At 39.1% G+C, this 19,713-nt stretch overlaps 1 protein-coding gene across 4 annotated transcripts in view; it reads left to right on the plus strand.

Annotated features, from left to right (window-relative positions):
• The window catches only part of SEC16A (SEC16 homolog A, endoplasmic reticulum export factor), a 40,606-nt gene extending 22,690 nt beyond the window's left edge, over positions 1-17,916 (plus strand). The window contains exons 12-32 of one of the 4 annotated variants that reach the window (XM_039507176.1): positions 393-490; positions 1,399-1,480; positions 1,945-2,062; positions 2,376-2,487; positions 2,763-2,868; positions 3,135-3,275; positions 3,424-3,537; positions 5,232-5,436; positions 6,281-6,532; positions 7,267-7,355; positions 8,366-8,413; positions 8,600-8,761; positions 9,434-9,511; positions 9,749-9,805; positions 10,479-10,584; positions 10,945-11,082; positions 12,046-12,140; positions 13,187-13,261; positions 13,880-13,939; positions 14,796-14,873; positions 16,254-17,916. In XM_039507176.1, the coding sequence (XP_039363110.1) occupies positions 393-490; positions 1,399-1,480; positions 1,945-2,062; positions 2,376-2,487; positions 2,763-2,868; positions 3,135-3,275; positions 3,424-3,537; positions 5,232-5,436; positions 6,281-6,532; positions 7,267-7,355; positions 8,366-8,413; positions 8,600-8,761; positions 9,434-9,511; positions 9,749-9,805; positions 10,479-10,584; positions 10,945-11,082; positions 12,046-12,140; positions 13,187-13,261; positions 13,880-13,939; positions 14,796-14,873; positions 16,254-16,322 (2,283 nt within the window). In that variant the 3' untranslated portion in view covers positions 16,323-17,916. The remainder of the gene's footprint in view (positions 1-392; positions 491-1,398; positions 1,481-1,944; positions 2,063-2,375; positions 2,488-2,762; positions 2,869-3,134; positions 3,276-3,423; positions 3,538-5,231; positions 5,437-6,280; positions 6,533-7,266; positions 7,356-8,365; positions 8,414-8,599; positions 8,762-9,433; positions 9,512-9,748; positions 9,806-10,478; positions 10,585-10,944; positions 11,083-12,045; positions 12,141-13,186; positions 13,262-13,879; positions 13,940-14,795; positions 14,874-16,253) is intronic. The other 3 variants (XM_039507178.1, XM_039507177.1, XM_039507179.1) reach the window with 3 other exon arrangements.
• Positions 17,917-19,713: the final 1,797 nt, after the last annotated feature.

A 19,713-nucleotide genomic window follows, 5' to 3' on the forward strand; every position in this document is an offset into this window, starting at 1 on the left:
TGCTTAAAGTACTGGTTGAGTTTGGTTTTTTTAACTAGGATTTATTGTTCCAAAAACCACACATCCTTAAAGCCCTAGTGGCTTGCATATAATTAAAATATCAAGTAATAAAAATGAAAGCTTCACAAATACTAAGGTATATCATATGTAATATTTATGGTACCATCAATGTCTTTGGCACTCTACAGTAAAGAGAGATTCTCTGTCCCAAAGAATTCACAATTCAAAACCAAATTATATTGTAACACACTAGCATGTGACTTAATGAGTATTTTCAATTCATAGTCATAAGATATCTGCACTAGAAATCATTAGTACTTTGTCCTGAGCTGTGTATTGATCTTGTTCCCCAATAAACTCGTTTACTTTTCATATGCTTTCTACATTAATAGGATGCTTTGGAGTCTGCCATGAAGCATGGATTATGGGGTCATGCTCTGCTGCTTGCCAGTAAAATGGACAACAGAACACATGCAAGAGTCATGACCAGGTAATGATTTGCTGCTTGATGATGATGATGATTAGAATATGCTTCTAGTATGGAATAGCCATTTATTTTCCATTAATGAGGTAAAGTCCTGTGGCTCAGAAATTGAGGCCACAATTATGATGTGTGCCTGTGCCCATGCAGGAATTCTGCTTTAGATATATCGTCTGGGTGTTGACTTAAGTCATGTTGCAGCTTTAGTTTCAGGGACTTCAGCCTTTAAAGTTAGACTTCACAGAACTTCAGTGACTGCTACAACTGTTGGCAAGAGCTATTCTGCCACCACCTTCACTGTAACATGATTTCCTCTTTGGATCTTAAACCATGCCGTAAACTGGCTTACTAGCTGACTGACAGATCTGCCATACAAACTATAGAACATTAATGAAAAAGGGGAGGGGGAATAGCATAGGAATTAGCTTCACTTCACATTTCAAAAACTCAGATTTTGACACTAAAGGGATTAAATCCATTATATGTATGCTTCTCTTCCTTCAGAGTTTTGGGTGGCTATTTCCCCACTTACTTTTGGGACTTTTAATACCGAAGTAATGTTATGCCCCTGCTGCTCCTTATTTCGGAACGAAGCAACCATCTTCCAGCAAGGACTGTCTGTACATAAGAGCAGCATTTTCTCTCCTCCCACAGCTTCTGAAACAATGTTACAACTGCTGACTGCTGGCACTAGGAGCCCAACTCTTGAGGTTGTTCCTAGGCTTGTATTTGCATATGGCTGTACTGCAAGTCCAATCGTTTAGAAAGTAACTGTTCTAAAGATGATTCACTGGCCAGTTACACTTATTTCACTGCGGTGCTTTGAAAATGTCTGTTCTCAAAGCTAAACTAAATATAAGAATGTTAGTCCTGTTATCTGCTTACCTACAATTATTTTTATTTTTGTTTATATATAGATTTGCCAACAGTCTTCCAATTAATGATCCTCTGCAAACTGTTTACCAGCTCATGTCTGGAAGAATGCCAGCAGCATCCACAGTGAGTTTTAACAATAAGCTTCAATTAAGACTTGTATATGTTCTCTTGTGAATTACCTCTTACAGCACACTAGTGATATGCTTTTACATATAACTGGGTACCAAAAAGAATTAGGTAAGTTCATGGAGGCTAGGTCCATCAGTGGCTATTAGCCAAGATGGTCAGAGGTACAGCCCCACACTTTGGGTGTCCCTAAACCCCTGACTACCAGACGCTGGGACTGGATGACAGGCAGTGAATCACTTGATAACTCCCCTGTTCTGTTCATTACCTCTGAAGCATCTGGTACTGACCACTGTTGGAAGACAGGATACTGAGCTAGATGGACCAGTAGTATGGCCATTCTTATGTTCTTGCATACCTGGTCTAGAATACAAAAATTATTCTAGCCCTTACTCAGGTTGTAATTCTTATCCACGCACCCTTCCATTCTGTGGCTTGATGGGTATCTGCTCTAATTCTAGTGCTGTGGAGATGAGAAATGGGGAGATTGGAGGCCTCATATTGCTATGGTACTATCCAACTTGACCAATAACATGGATGTGGAATCGAGGACTATTATCACCATGGGAGATACTCTTGGTAAGTCATTTGAAGTTGAATCTGTGGAGAATAAAATGAGTAAACAGCAGGGCTGTTTATATTGGGAGCAATAGAATGGATGTGGACTCTGAACAAATGAAGGGTTTTCTTAAACTTAAATTGCTGGGTTTGTTTTATGAAAACTAACAATTGCTACTTATACAATAAAACCAAACCTTTTTTAGTTCTGCGGATTTCTGTTTTGTGAGAATAAATTGGCATTACAAAGAACCAAAACAATTCAAGATACTATGAATTAGTTATGTCCCATTCAGATACAATTTCATGAGAGATCTATTGTGCTTTGTTTCAGCTTCTAAAGGCCTTTTAGATGCTGCTCATTTTTGCTACCTGATGGCCCAGATCGGGTTTGGCGTTTATACAAAGAAAACAACAAAGCTTGTCCTAATTGGATCAAATCACAGGTGTGGAATTCAAATTACTTGCTTTTGTTTTTGTAAAACGTTGCTATTTAAAAGACGAAAATAGAAGGAAATGGTTTGTGATAGTCTAACAAGTAACACGCCACAATATATAATTATTTAACCAAAGCTGCTTATTTCTGAAGCATGGAAGTTTCTTGATCTGATGCTTTATACTCATTAATGCAACGTGACTAACTTTTGATGTGCCAGTAACATTACATAATCTAAATTAGAAGTAATGTCAAAATTAATTTGTTTTTCCACTTTTCTCTCAGTTTACCATTTTTTAAGTTTGCCACCAATGAAGCCATTCAAAGAACAGAAGCCTATGAATATGCACAGTCACTGGGAACCCAGCCCTGCTGTTTACCCAATTTCCAGGTTAGTAGCGGTTCTGTTTTGTTAATGTTGTACCACAGGTTTTGTATGAAGTGCTCTTTATCCTTTTTCGTAACGGTGTGGTGTTCACTTTTGTTGCATACTCTTTCAAGTACTTTGAAAGCTTTTTGACTAGTATTCATTTTTAAATCTAGAATACATGTGATAATGGGGTACTTCAGTTTGTGGCTGGAGTAACAAACTGCCCTGCAGTACTTTTAGAAATTATGTGGGCATGCAGTATAACTTTACCTTCTTGCATTCTACAGGTTTTCAAATTCATCTATGCTTGCCGACTAGCTGAGATGGGACTTGCCGCACAAGCGTTTCATTACTGTGAAGTGATTTCCAAAACTGTCCTTAAAAATCCCTATTATTATTCGCCTGTGCTTATCGGCCAACTTATTCAGGTACTATAGGGATGAGTACTCTTCAGAATTAAGCACTCATGGTTTGATACATATTGTTTCATGAATGATAGTTTAGAAATCTCTAAAATTTCTATTTTATTGATCTCTTTACCAATTTTGTTTATTTTTATAATGCTTCCTTTGATAGATATCATCTCAGTTGCGCCTGTTCGACCCACAGATTAAAGAGAAACCAGAGCAGGAATTATTTATTGAACCTTCTTGGTTAGTACGACTTCGGCACTTGGATGGACAGATCAAGGTATCAAATCTGCTTTCCAAAATAAAAGGCTTCCGTGCTAAGATTTTTACTTAAGATCCTTTTCATAAAATGCTTTTGTGGTGCACTCGTTCTTGTTTAATAATAGATGGGAATTATAAAATTCTGATTTCTTACATATTAAAGCTACCAGTTGCATACCACTTAAATCAGGTTGATGTGCAGTTTTCAGTATAAAATGGAAGATGGTGTGTGTGTGCAGGGCCGTCCTTAGGCATATGCAGCATAACCAGCTACGTAGGACACCTGAAAATTTGAGCCACCCTTGAGTCTTAGGGCTTGGCTACACTTGAGAGTTACAGTCCTTAGAACTTGCAAGGCAGGGAGCTGACACAGTGTCAGCTCCAAAAATCCACTCTCTCTGTCTCCCCCACGCTCCCTGTCACACCCCACCCCCCTCTTTTGAAAAGCACGTTGCTGCCACTTGAACGCTGGGATAGCTGCCCATAATGCACCACTCCCAACACTGCTGCAAATGTGGCCACACTGCAGCGCTTTCCCTACACAGCTGTACGAAGACAGCTTTAACTCTCAGCGCTGTACAGCTGCAAGTGTAGCCAAACCCTTAGTGTCCACCCTCCCGCCTCTTCCTATCCCTGTTCTGACCCTTCTTGCAGGCTCCCACAGATAGCTGCTGCAGCCTGGTGAGTCTTCTTCCAGAGGGGATCTAGTACTTAGAAGTGAGAGAGCCTGCCAGACCTATTAGCACAACAGTGAAACTGTTAAAGAGCCATTCAAGTGGTAATGAAGCCGTTTAACCAACATTTGCTAACCCCCAGGTATATGCTGTCAGTTTCTGAATTTACTGACAAAAACTGTTGTGCATCACTAATATTTACTCAGAACAGGTTAGCCTACGGGACCTTCATTTAAAATTGTCTTTAAAAATCTCATATTAGTGTATTGCTGAAGATTATAAAATCACATTGCTAAAAAAATCTTTGCATAGATTTTTAGATGCCCAATCTGAGTATTCATCTTTAGCCTTAAATGCTTGGATCTTCAGACATATAGCTTTTTAAATAAATCCTTCAAAAGACCACTGTTCTCTAAAATACACATACGAGCCCGGGCTGCCCTCGGGCATAGGGGCACCAGTTTAATAATATTGCATGGGCCCCAGAAATCCTAAGGATGGCCCTATGTGTGTGTGGAATAGACTTCTTTATATATTCTTGTGCAAGGAGAACTGTAAAACTCCAAGGTTTTAATACCCTATAGGAGCAAGCAGAAATGCACTTGTTAGAAGAATGAGCGTGTAAGTATTGATCGTAGTAACTGACTACTAAGTTGCACTATTAAGTTTCAAACACTGCAGGAGGGGGAGGTATGTTGATTTAAAAAAACTAATAGAATCAGTATTTTTTTATAAAACCTGAAGGAAACTTTTCTAAAACTTGCCTTTGCTTTTGCAAAAGTTTGTGTGTTTGTGTATATTTTTTTTAAAGCATCTTTTGGGGGGATTGAATTTGATCTAACAATGACCCTTTACTTATTTTTTTTACCTGAGAAAGTTGTGAATGGAAAATCTAGTTGCAAAATTTTCCCTTCCTCACCTTCAAGAAACTATCAAATGATCTTCTTTTATTTAGAAGACTTTCCTTGTTATGCTCTTCCTCGATTATGAATTTAATTCTGATGTTGATTAATAGGCTTTTATTTTCTCCTAACTACAGGATGGTACGATAGCTTACAATGCAGATAGATCCACCCCTCAGCAGTATGCCTGTAGCACACCAAGCTCTGAATTAGACCATATCAGTCAATGTGATGGAACAGGTTCTGGACAGGAAATGGGGCCTGCTACTGAAAACCCATTGTTGACATCCTTGTTACCTAATACTGTGCACCACATGCAAGGTGTGCAGCTAATGCCTTCAGGTTAGTATTTCACATTGTTCTCCTTGTGCGTCAAGGGGAAGAACCAATACAGTGGACTACAAAATAAAGAAATCACTTAAAAGTAAAACTAGTGGGATTTCATTTCTCAACTATATCATTTTAGTTATAAATTGGCTCTTTTTGTGATTGATTCATGCAGCATTAGAAGTAAAAATAACACTTCCTTACATAATTGCCAATTAGCTTTTTCTGTTGCACATCAGGGGGTGTGAAGATTGTACAGTTCATATAGAAACCCATAAAGGCATAGGGCTCATGTCTCATTTGTAATAGGGACAGAAATAGATGATATTTGAAATGTAACTGGGAGTGTTTAATAGTCCCCTTTTGACTTCAAAGGCGTTTACTACTTAGTTTTTAAAAACTATGTTCATTGTCTTTTGAACGACTTGTTTATACGTTGGATGCTTCTAATCCTATTGCTGCTTCACGTTGGATGCCACAGGAGCAAGTGTGAGACCTAAGGATGTAAAAAATGCCAAGCAGCAGCAATGGGAGTATTGAGGTCTATTCTCCCAAGTAGGCATTCCATGAGCACATCCATATGGGGGTATTAGATCCTCCTCAGAGGCAGAAGTCTCCTGGTATAGTGACTTGCTTAACTTTTGTCAAATAAACAAATACAGACTAAAAAAGACTTACTGCCCATGAACTGCAATAACTTCTTCACAGTAAAATGCATCCCTATAAAGTAGACAAATATTCTGTGTTTTACAGATGAGGTTGTTGGAATTGGAACTGAGCAGATCCTAGCTCCTCAGTCCTGTGCTTAGACCATATCTCTCTTTTGTTACCAGTAATTTTCTTAAATTTTGTTCTGCAGCCCCTCAGACTATCCTTGAGGGATCAGCAGCTATGACTCCTCCTACGCAGCAAGAAACTGTTGGTGGTGTTCCTTTCTATCCTGTGGTCCCTTCCTCTATTGGGCCAGGGTCTGGCTTTGCACCACCAGGCTTTCCAAATCAATATGGAGCTGAACAGTCTTCACTGTACCTGGGATCTACAGTGCCACCGGGAGGACCACCTCCTCAAGCAGCAGAACCACGGCCAGAAGAGCAGTTAAACCAGGAAATAGGTTTGTGCTCTGAATAAATGTTTTCCCTGCCCTTAAGGGCACTGAAGTCTTTTTGGCGGTTGAGTGCACAGTAACTTGTTTCAATCATTAAAAAATTGTGAAGTAAATCTTGGGTAACTGAGTGTAGAATGAAAACCTAAAAGACAGCAAAGAATCTCACTGAGAAGAGTTTAGTACTACTGGCTTTGCGTATCAGGTTTGACATAAATCCAGTGTAAGTGAGTCACAGCCTGTTCCCTACTGGACACTTGTCTGTCACAAAACCACTACCTAATGTCATCATATGGGCAGTTTCTGTTGGAAATGCTCATGACTGGAACTGGAGAAAGTTCTTCACCTCAAACTGAAAGTGAATGTTTAGAACTGTGGGAATCAGAGAGTTTAAATAGTAGGAGATGCTGCGTGTGAAGGCTGAAGTCCACTGACAGAGCTGTGCAATGAATCCCCCAGATCATCACCCTAAGGAATGCCTCACTTAGCCAGTTCTGACCCTCCTTTTTAGGAAACTTAAATACACATGAATTAAAAAAAAAAAAAAAGACATCAAATGCAGTTCATGCAAGCCCTGAAATTTAACGTTAGTTCTTTAAAACATCAGGTTCTCTAGCACTAGAATCACTAACCAATGAGAAGTTGGGTAAAGTGTATCACAGTTCTAGTGCAACTGCTTAGACATCTATTATGTCTTGAAATCCACTGAAATTTACTAACTTACTCTGTTCTTGTTTTTCAAGCAATGCAGAGAATTCCCCAGGAATCTCCAATTCAAAAGACTTTCCCTGAACAAAGAGAGGAGGATTTCTATGGCAAAATGGCAAATATGGTATTTTTATATCATACATCCTTAGTGCTTTCTCCAAATCGCACTATGCAAATATGGAACTCATTATTCAGTGGCACTCTCAAATACTAAGGTCATGAAGTGCACCTCAGCACCAATCCAGTCTTTTGTTGCAGAAGAAAAAAATCCAGGAGAAATGTGAGACCTACTATTTTAAAATACTTGTGGAAGTAGAAAATCAGACGTGTTGGATTTAAAATGTTTATTTGCCAACCCACCACGACCCAGCAGGGCTGTAGCATATCCTAGTGAACAAGTCTGCTGATCGTGCTTTTAAAAGGCAGTATTGATTTGCACTTGAGTCCTGCCCTGAACAATGGGTGGTGCTATCCAAATTGTACATAAATGTTTAAAACCTAGCCATGAACATCTGTTTTACTGTACAGCAGGTATTTTCAATGTTAAGTCACTTAAGTTGGACATCTCCTAGGGAACTGATTTAGCCCCACGAGGTAACAGGTGCTTAATTGAAACAGAATTAATGTTAATTTTGCTTAATAGGGACACATTGGGCTATTTCCGATGGATGAAGTGATGTTAACCACTTGTTAAATAAATAAGTGTACAAATCTAAATTCTGATATTTTTAATAACAAAGTTGCTAAATATTTTAAAAAATAATTTAAAGATCACATACAGACCATGTAGCAAACATTCATTGCAATATTTTTGTTACCTTTAATTTTTTTTTACAGACTCTCTCTCAATGGTGATAGCTGTTCAATGAGTGTGTTCAGTGGGATGCCCTGACACAATTACCTCTTTAATAGATTGGACACATTACTGTGAAAAAATAGTTAGGCTTCAGTTTTCTCTGCCTCTGTACTATGCACCTAAACCAGAGGGTAGAGATGTGCCTGAACAACTAACTCAAATGGCTTGCATTTTGTTTGGGAACATGTAATTAAAATTGGAAATGAAGGGGATTGTACTGTCTACATTTTGCTTAATGGCTTGCTTATTAAGCATGTGCTGGCTTTGTATCTAACCAGGCGCCGGGACGAAGATCCAGATCCACCTCTCAGTCTTCAGCACACATGGTACGCCATGACCAGGCTGGTTTTCACTATCTCGTCATTCCTATCTACATTTCACCCACTTCTAATGACTTTGCATCTCTGTTATTACTGACATTTCAAAAGAAGGAATTTCTTAAGCAAAACAAAGTATAATCCCTCTAGGTTAGTAGTAAGATGATTTAAAATCCCTGCATATTTGTAATGCAGGGCTATGGGCGAAGATCTCGGACCACCTCAGAATCCTCCACCCATTCTATAGGACGAGAAAGATGTAACTCTGCAGCAAAGCAGCCCTCTCCTCCTCCTCCATCCATTCCTGAAGGGAAAGAGACCAACAAAGAGATCAAGAAGGAGCCAGCAGTGAGAAAGGTAAATTAAAATGGGTATCTAGTTACAAGTAGCAATGATTAATGGCATCTATAGTAAATCATGGTGCTAAAATGGGGGAGAGGCTGCCTACCTGAATCATCAGATGAACATTTTGTCTTGACTATTGCAGCCTCAATCTACACATTCAGCTCAGGCCCCAGACTCCAGCTTGTGCAGAATGCTGCTACTTGGCTTTCCAGCATGCACTAAAGTTACATGCACTGAAGCATGACACACATTGCAGTTGGCTTCTCATTCTTGTCAGGAGCCAGTTCAAAACTGCCTTCTCTGACTTCAGCCAATCTCTCAGAACTTGTCTGACTCCCCATTTCCGCTCAGTTAGCACTGACCTCTTGGCCTGCCATACGCCTGTCTCAGCTGAGAAGAGCTTTCTCCTCTGCAGCTTCTTACATCTGGCTCAGCCTTCTTGTATCCCTCTGCTTCATTGAAATTCATGATTTCAAATTTCAGCTACTAGCATCTTTCTCCTTTCCATATTAATTTTTCCAGACTTAATTTTTCTCTATTGATTATCATTTAAACTGTCTTGGGATACAGTTTATATGAAGGACTAATTGAAATGGAATTGTATGAAGTTAGATTTTTTTTTTTAAATCTGCTATCAGCAGATTCTTAGAGGAATACACTAAAAAGCCTTGTATTTATTTTTAGAGTGGTGCAAATTGGTTTCGCTGGCTGATGGGAAAAGGAAAGAATGAAGCTCACCTTCCAGATGATAAGAACAAATCAGTAAGGGCCCTAAACCGCAGCACACATCACACACGTTAATTTGCTCAAACTGTTTTCTAGTCCATAGAGTATGGATTTTTTTTCTTGCGGCCAAACAAAACTTAATGTATAAAGTTTTTTCAAAATGCCTGGCTAATTCTGAAAATGGCTTTCAAAATTAATATTATAAATGATTTGCCGGTTACTAGCCTTGTGACCTATTTGCACTCTTAATCTGGAACTATGATTTCTTCATAGATTGTTTGGGATGAAAAGAAACAGCGCTGGGTTAATTTAGACGAGCCAGAAGAGGAGGTAAAATACTGAGGAGTTTCTCTTTTTCTTTGCCTGAGTGGATAAGTATCAGATAATGGGACTTCCAAATAGTGGCTCTTAAAAGCCATCTTTGCTGGCTTACTTTGGGTTGAAATGTAGTATGGCATTACTGCAAGTGGTAAACAATTTATGTAAATCAGAGTGAGTGATGTGTTTTCTGGGTCCGTTTCTTCCCTCAGTTACTGGTGTGGATCCAGTGAGTACTGTGAAGTTTCTTAAGGGGACTTATTCTGATTTACACCAGTGTAACTGAAAGTAGACTATGGCCTGTGGGAGTTGACACCACTTAGACCACTTTTTCTCATCCACAGAGTCATGATGCTGGTGGGGGCAGGCGGGGAGGCTTCACTAGGCATCATGTTTTATTATAGCCTAAAGCAAAAAATCCCCTCCTGCACATCCTTACTCTTTAAGGTCAAATATTGCTGTTGATGCTTTTTTTTACACTTATAATCAATGTCAGGAGATTGTGAAAATGTTTGATTTCAAATAAGGGGTTGCCTGCCTGAAAAGGTTGAGAAATACTGAGCTAAACTGGGGAGGGAGGGGAATGTGTCCAATTACATGCTTGATGGAGTGGCTAAGGAAAACAACAGAGAAATGTCCGCTTTAAAAATGCGATTCAGAGACTAATACTGTTTTTTGCTTCCAGAGGAAGCCACCGCCACCACCTCCAGCCGGGTTTCCTAAAGCTCCTCAGACTGCTCCACCTGGGCCCGGGGGTCCACCCGGTGTCAACATTTTTTCCAGAAAAGCAGGTAACCACACAGTAGTGGATGGCATTCCTCATGATAAAGGGAAAGGCTTAAGATTGTCCCTGTTGTGAAGAACCCTAAGGCGAAGTTGCCACCCCTTTTGGAGGTGGCTTCTTTGATGAGCACTTAGCAGCTTGCCATGTCATGGTGTTGTGGGCAGGATTGGCCTTGCTGGGTAAACTAGCATCACGATTGTAATTGCTGCCAACACCACATCCTGTGATTCAGAGTTTACCATCTTGATCCTTGGACCTACTTGTTTCTGATCCTGAAAGATGTTCTAACCAGAAGACATGTTCTGTCTCCATATTACATTTTTACTGCAAGCTGACTTATTTCCATATGTTTGTTGTCCTGTTTCAGCAGGCACCAGAGCTCGTTACGTTGACGTTCTAAACCCAAGTGGAGCGAAATCCAGTGGTGCTGTTCCTGCCCCATCAGACCTGTTTGCCCCCTTGGCACCAATGCCTATCCCTGCAAACTTGTTTCTTCCAAACTCAGGTGCGTAAACCCAATGCAGATAAACTGCAAGAAGCAGGCATCTTAAAGGATGCTTATCCATTACATGTATCACAAATATCCTTTTGAGCCAAAAAATGTTAACTCCTGTTACTATTGGTCTAAACTTTAAAACTTCTTTAAAAGTCATTGAATTCCATATTAGCCTGGAGATTGCAACTGGGCGAAAACAGCTACAGCTCTGCACGTCACAAACCTCGTCTTTTTAGAAAATGTTTACTAAAAGGGGTTACCTCTTAGCTGTCTTGGGCAGCTAGGACCTCAGAATAACAAATCTGAATGGTTCCAGCACCTGTTCTCCAAACAACATGAAACTTTTAAACATTGATGCTATGTAGTAACTCCATTTTTTATTTAACAGGAAGTGGGAGTTTTTACTAAACCCACAAAGAGCATCTCATAAAACAATCTGATGAAGTAATGTATGTTCTTTGCTAGACAAAAAGTGCTTTTGTTTCCCCCAAAATTTGAACTGTGCAAGGTGACATAATTCATCAACCCTTATTCATATTTTGCTAAGTACTTGGCATCAGTTTTCGTTTCTTACTCATCTGCTGTTTCCTGTCCCAGAATCATTTTTTCTGGGCCTTACCAGCATATTTTCTTGCTGCAAGTCCTCTGTTTGCTATGTTGCTCCAAGGTTTCCCATATAAAATGTATATGCTTCTATTGCATATGGCTAACTATAGCTGTGTGCTCATCCATTGAACAAGACTTGCCACCATCTTTGAGGGGAGATTGGAAGAAATAATGGAAATAGATCTAATATATTTTTCCTTTAATATCAAACCAATGTAACTCTTCAAATGAGATTTTTAATTCAGCTCATTCACTGATTGCAGTTTGCTACTCTGAAAACCTGGATCTACCGTTGATCCTTTTCTTCATTTATCTGTAAGGTCTGATACAGTGTTCATTTTTGGTTAAAACCTGTTTCTTCTGTAGTTCCTGAGGAGCAGCAACCTATGGAGGGAAGCGGGGCACAAGAACAGACATTATCTGCAAATCAAGTCAGCGCTGATGCTACTACAGAACCACAGGTAGGTTAGTAAAGATGCAAACCACCATTCATATCCAATTATAACTTTTATTGAAAAACTAAGTATTACGGTTGCAGTTTCCTAGTGGTGTAACTTAAAAGGCATGTTATACCTGTACATAAATAACCCTTAGTGAAAGAAGGGATACAGCTAGGAAAAGGAGACAGAAGAGGAAACACAGGGGCAGAAGGAAGATGGAAAACTTTTCCTGGGCCCCAGTTTTTTAGGCACTCAGTGTGGGTCCACAGGCAGAGCACCTATAGGATTAGGATCCCTTAATTATTTTTCCTAGTATATAATATGTAGGTAGTCACTTTATATCTCACTGGTCACTTATAGCCTGAGCGTGACATGATCTACTCCCTCTGGAGATGAAGCATCTTTTCCATGCTTCAGTACTATTTACCTTATTGTTCATATTGCTCATAACTGTGTTGTGAGTCAGGCCACATTTACGTCATTGAAATATCAGTCAGTACATGGGCAAGAATTCTTTGGTCTTATGATTTCCTCCCAAAATGTCGAATTTTGTAATACTAATAACCTATTAATATAATACCCTATCTCTTCTGCCCACCTCCACATATTTAAGATGTAGATTTCAGATATTTACATTGTGAGCTCTTTGGAGCAAAGACTCTGTTGCAGTAGCACAATGGGGGCTCAATCTAACTTGGGTTCTCTGGGTGCTACCATAATACAAATGAGTCCTAATTAGAACTCCTAACGAGTCATTCTTTCCCTGCAGTAGTTGCCATTGAATCTCAGTGTACTCACCTGACTCAATCCCTGATGGTTTAGTAAAATGGCTCTTCTCAGAGCTATTCTTGAAGGACACCCAAAAGCTTCAGGTTGTGCAGAACACGGCAGCCTGCTCAGCAGTGTTAGCCTGATGAAGTTTGTTATATCTCAGTGAATTGCATTATGGTTGCTTCAGAAGTTTTAGTACAAGCATAAAGCAAAACAGAATCCCATTGGAAATCTGCATTGGGTCTCACTGACTGAAGATATTGAAAATGAATAGGGTTACTTTTTTTTTTTTTTAGTATTTAAACTCTACAATGCTTCCACCTGGTTCTGAACTCCCTGGGTCCAATCCAGATGGCTCCCAGTCAGGAGAGGTAAGGCTTGCTTCAAAGTGGGTCAACTAATGCCTCTGTGCAGTGTATTTTAACCACTAGGCTGTAATGGTTTTAACCTGCATAATCTAAAACAGCAAGTAACTGATTCAATTGCTGATGACTAGCCAAGATGGAAACTTAGTTACTGCCTCTAAAAATCTAAACAAAAGAGCCCCTCAGTTCCATAAGCAAAGTACAAGCTAAATGTCTTAATTTCATTGCTGCAAGAGCACCTTGTTCGTTTGAACAAAAGTTTGAAAGGTCTTTTCAGAACAAAGTATCAGTAACAGTTCTTTGGGGGTCCTGCCTCTGTTCATGCATTTAATTTCACTAATATTAAATGCTTGACACACGCAGAGGAGAATAGATCGCTATATGCCAGGCCACCTTTGTTCCTACTAAATGATCTATAATTTTGTGCTTTCTAAAAAAAAAACCCTTTTGATTTAAACTAACTTCTTGCTCTTCATTTTTTTAATTCAAAATTGGTTTACGCCTTTCTTAGAGTGAAACTTCATTTTTAATGAAATAAAATGACTGAAAGTTGCTTGGGGCAGTGACATGCATGACGACATTTTTATTTGTTTTTTGTATGTGTGTGTTCTTGCTGTTTTGTAGCTTTCGCGCTCTAGTTCAATGAGTTCATTATCACGTGAAGTAAGCCAGCATTTTAATCAGGTACATGTGGCTGGCCATTTTCACTTACATTGGCTTTTTCCCCCTTTTATTTTGCATTTGCTCAGTTTCTTACTAATGCTACTTTAAGTCATTTTCCCCCTCCTCCATTTCACAGAATTAATATTAAAAATAATGTATGATGCAGTGTTCCTTTTAACACTTAAACAGGGTCTTCAAAATTTCACCATTACATTTATCAAAAAGCACATAATCTAGGCATGTTTGCTTTATTTTTATGTTCGTAAGTAATTCACTTGGTAATTCTGCTCAACTCTGTCCTTACATTAATGAAAGAGCCAAAGTAGTCAGTTGCCTTAAATTAAAAACAAGCAAGAATACACTGCAATACTCTGAACTCAGTAATGATAACCTTGCCCATTTCATCCGTAAACAACCCCTGTAGGAATTAAAGGAATGCTTCATCTCTGCTGTTAAGTTTCGGTACACTGTAAAGAGCTGACGACATAAAACTTTTTTGTACTTACAATAAAGCACAACAGTTATCACAGATGGAATATTTTATTCTTGGGGGAGGTCTAAGCTCTACTAACAAAACCACAGGTTACTAATTCAGTAAAGCTGCACTGGTGTCTTGTTACTTTTGTTTTTGCATGCTTAGATTTTCAGAGCTGTTTACAGTTCGTGCATGTGATATTATTTTGCCAATGCCTACATTAAGCAAGTAATAATAAAGGTTGCAAAAAGTGCTGACACATTTTGCATCCATGTGTTACAATCTGCTGCTCTGTACCTATTATAGGCATTGCTACTCTAAAGTGTCTTCTTTCTACTAGTAAGCAAACAAAACTTGGGAGAGAGAATACATAGTGTTAATGGAATGTAATCTGCTTTCTAGCCTCTCCGTAGTGTGCCACCTTCTGGGGGACCTCCAGCAGGAACTGTTCAGTTCTACAACCCTTCTCAATTTGCACAAGTGAGTGAAACCGTCATTGTTGCTAGAGAAACTGTGTGGGCTCCTTTATCTTGAAAATAAAGCCAGGTAGCAAAATGTTTCCGACATAGCTGACAGTGATGGTGAAATCTCTTGCTTCGTGTCTGTTGCTCGTATCTGCCTTCAGAAAGTGATGTTGCATGATGTACCAGTTTCAAACATACAGACAAACTCTCTGCTTTCTTTTCTGCCCTTTATCTCATTGTGTCTCATCTCTGCATATGCTCTTCTTTTCCATCTCTGTCCCTTGTTCACTCTTGTTCATCTTTCTGATCCACACCTACAGCTCTCCTATTGTTTCTGTGGTGCTAGTCCCTTCAATTTGCAAATCACTTGGCCTATCTCTTCTGCTTGTCCTGCCCTCCATAGTGTTCTGGGACTTAATCTTATTAAGTGCTAAGCCAGGGGTCGGCAACCTTTGAGAAGTGGTATGCCAAGTCTTCATTTTTTTTTTACTGTAATTTAAGGTTTTGCGTGCGAGTAATACATTTTACATTTACAGGGACCAGCGGTCGGAACCCCAGACCGGCAGCAGGCTGAGCTGCTCATCCCACTGCCGGTCTGGGGTTCCGTCCGTGGCCCTTGCCAGCCGGGGTCCCGGCCCCGCTCAGCCCACTGCCGGCCCGGGGTTCCGTCCATCCAGGCTGGCAGCGGGCTGAGCGGAGCCAGTGGCCAGGAGCCCAGCTGGTAGCAGAGTGTGACTAATCAGCTTGCGTGCCGCCTTTGCCATGCGTGCTGCAGGTTGCCGACCTCTGTGCTAAGCCATAGTCCTTTACGTCTGCTCCTCTCAACCAAGTATGCAGGGTCAAAAGGAGTGGGGCCCGAGAGATACTCTAGTTTTAGGCTTTGCTGTTAGGCTAGTAACGGGGTAGCCATGCAGCAGGCTGTCGTTACTATTGGGTCAGGTTCCCTTGCTCTCCCATCCTATTCATCACTTTTGAATTTGTGCCTACACATGCAACCCTCCACACCTGTGTTGTGAAGAATCAGTCTTGGTGTGTTACAACAGATTTCTGAAATGTGGCTTAGCATCATAATACTTAATGGCAGCAGACAAGCAAATTGTTCTCTGCCTTGCTAACTGAATCTCTAATAAACTTTGGTTTTATAGTTAAGCAGTTCACATGGATAGTAGTTACATGTAGAATTGATGCTAGAATGTTAAATTTGCTTGTGGACCAGTCCAAATCCTATGTTAATCACTGGGAATTGGATTAGACCTCCACTGTTTTAAACCTGTCTTTTTTCAAAGCAGAAAAAAATTCAGTATTTGTTCTGAAAGGTAACCAGATTTTTGCAGGACTTTTAGTTGGTGAGAAGAGCAATTACATTACTTGATTTTTATAAATCTTTCTTTTTCAGTCTCCTGCAACTACTGGAAGTTCAAGGCTGGGGAGAATTGGACAGAGAAAATACCCAACATTGAAATAGACTATAATGACTTGACGTTTGGAACACTTACACTAGTTCTGGACATTCTAAGAACTACTCAAATGTTATGGCACATAGTAGTATCATTGCTATCTTGAAATTGACATGACAGTAATTTAATGCTGGCTGATCGTTTGTCATGGGTCTCCCTACTTGTAGCTCATGTACATGAATCATTACCAAACTAGAAGAAATACACATTTTCCCTTAAAAGCTGGTTAGAAAGATCTAATCTCCTGTTGGGGTTGGAGAAGGATGAACAGGGGAGGATGTGGTTGTTGTCTGTTGTGAAAACCAACTGTAAACTGCCACCAAAGGGAGGAGTTCTTCGGTTGATTTTAAACCTAACAGTGTGACTTGAAGACATAAATTAGGTTTCAGGGTCATTGCTGAAGGACACTTCCCTCCCAGTGTAGGACTTACATGTCCACCTTTTAACAGAATACTCTATGGCCTTAACAGGACCATGCACAATTGTAATGCATATAAAACAATACTGGCATTTGCCAATATATGAAGGTTTAAGATGCTCATCTGGGAAATGCCTCACATGCTTATTTTTTTTAGGGGAGAGGGGCCACAGCTCATCCAAATAAATAAAATGACCTATAGTGAATTAAAACTGTGACTGTAATAAAATCTAAAATTAGTCTGATTTGGATTTTATCTAGTATGTATGTAGTTGTGTTCTAGACTCCTTGTAAAACAAATTGTATAGTCTGAAAGAAGCTCTTTGTACAATAGTCAATGCTGTACTATTTCTGATGAGTGAGTGTTCTTCTTAAGTGCAATATGGTTACTTGCTTTCTCTCTCAAACTACTGGCACTATATAATTAAGGTGGTAACAGCTTGAAAGTTGTTTAAAAATAGTTTTCCTTTTGAGTGCCAGAATCTGTTCCTAATACTCTGCTCTTGAACTTCCATTAATAAAATAACTAAGGTCTTAAATAGTTAACTGAATTTCATACTAAATTAAATGGATTAGACCTCTGTTGATCAACTTGAAAAGCTTTAGGTTTAATATAGAAAATTCTGAAAACTATTGAGGTGTAATATTCACATGCATTGAAAAGTCTAAATGGCCCACAAGGAGAGAAAATAAACTTCAAATATTTATTAAATCATTAGGTCATATTTTCTTTAGGATTTGACAAGGAAGCTGATTGATGTTACTTGCATTTCTGCCCATGAGTTGAAATAATGTATATGTGGAATTGTTAATGTTGGCCCTTGATTTTTTTTTTCCTTCCCCTTTTCCTGGGTAATACCACCTTTTGAGATCTGGACAGCCATATGTATATTTCCAAAGGGATTATACATGATTTGAACTAAAATGTGGTGACCTGGAGGAATTAGTAGCCTTCTGGTAATGGTCCATACTCTAAATCCTGGACTTGGTCAGCAGCAGTCAGTGTGGCTTTCTTTTGTAACTTAAAAACCTGTTCAGATACTTGGCTTTAGAGACTGCCAAATATCTTTTAATTCAAGAAGGCTTCCTCTGAGCTGGGAGCTGCTATCTTTCCGAAGTGTTAGATTTGACGCTGTAAATTCTTAAATAAAATATTTTGCGCTCTGGAGCACTTTCACACTTTACTTTTTCTTGTGGTTATTGGTTAGCAAGCTGGTTGGATGAAAGAACTTTTCTGTACAGTTGGAGATACAACTCTGAACACTTCAGGCTTCTTAAATAATTTAGAGAATACTGCCTCTCTGATCTCAAGGATTGCCACTTATCCATTACCAATCTTTAACTTGTATATATTGGAAATTGATATTTCAACCTCTGATTTAAAAGTGATTATTTTCCTTTTAATGTTCAAAATTAAAACCTATTTTACAGTAAATAAATGACTTTCCAATTTGTTGCAGGCTTGTAACAGTATTTAAAAAAAAGTGCTTATTAGAAAAGCAATACAGTTGGTTTAAATATCCACTTCTCAGTAAATATCATACAAGGTTTTTTGAAAGGATTCATCCCTGGGTAACCTTCCCCAAACCTCTGATTTTTATATGGTTTTATAAATGTGCTGTTTCCTATTGGTTTTGCATTACTGCAGCCTGATATCAAAAGTAGTCAGTATCTTCTCTTCCGCCTTGATACTTTTTTGTATGTGGCATTTTCCATTTGTCGTGAAATGGTTTAGAAAGCACAATGTTTTTAGCTTTATAATATGCTACTATTAACTGAGTCACAGGGCAAGCAGGTATGTTATACAAAGCATCAGTGATGCAGACTTGATACTAATCTAATCCTCCTAGCTTCAAATGTTTTTCATTAAGTGCTAGCGTTCTTATTTTTTTTTATTTTTACTGTGTTTTCTGTTTTCAGATACAGCCAGTTTACTAATGTTAATGAGGCAGCTTTATAGTTCAGACATGGATAATTAGTTTTTCTTCACATCTTCACTGCATGTTTTGTCTTAACTTTTGAAATGCCTACACTTTCTGCAACCACAGGGTCAAATGCTGGCAGCTGTTCATACTTCTGCAATTAACTTAATTTATCTACGTCGGAACGATTAGCTGTCAGGATTTGACCCTGTGGTTCTTGTGAAACCTTTGAAAAGGGAGGTCTTCTCTTGGTATAGATACTAAAGGTCCTATGGTAGTTTTCAAAAGTTCTGGGACCTTGGATAAATTTTTTCCTCCACCTAGAATGCAGCTGCATTTTGATGCTAGTTTGTGTACAGTGGTGAGTTTGGGATGACAAGCACTGATCCTATTTATGATATACACATTCATTGAATTTTTTTGTGTGGAAGAGCCCATGATAAAACCTGCATTAGTTTCTGTCCACTTACAGACGGCTTGAAGTAAGAGGCACTTGCTTAGAACAGGCATACTTAAAAACTGTTGCATCCCTACTCTGAGCACAAGTCAATAAGGTTTTTCCCCTTTTTTAAAAAAAAAAGTGGATTTAGGTAAGTATTTAGCAGCATGTATCTAACCTTCAATCAGTTTAAGACTGAGAAGCAAGAAAGGCCTTGACTGTGACACTTCGATCTTCAAAAGAAATTTTATATGAAAGTCCTCCTAGTGCTTAATTTGTAATGAGAGGTTCTGCAGCTCAAGTAATTTTTTTACATTGATAACTGATGCAAGAAGCCTAGAGCTGCCGGGGCTATGAACTGCCAAGCCTAGAGGTGCCAGGGCTCAGCCTTGGCAAGCACTGGCACAAATTAAGCACCGAGTTTTCTCCTTCCATTTCTCAGGTGCAGTGGGTGAGATGGTGTCTCCTCTGATCCTTAATGATTTCCCATAGGGCCACCTACTGATACGGCAGATCAATTCAGACTTCATGTGCTAGTTTTTCAAAAATCCTAGGAATTTGCTCTACCTTGTATATTTTTAAAAAACATTTCCTTTCCAGAACTGAGACAGAAAAAGCTT

This window comes from Mauremys reevesii, linkage group 19, assembly GCF_016161935.1.
Source record: "Mauremys reevesii isolate NIE-2019 linkage group 19, ASM1616193v1, whole genome shotgun sequence".
Lineage (NCBI taxonomy): Eukaryota > Metazoa > Chordata > Testudines > Geoemydidae > Mauremys > Mauremys reevesii.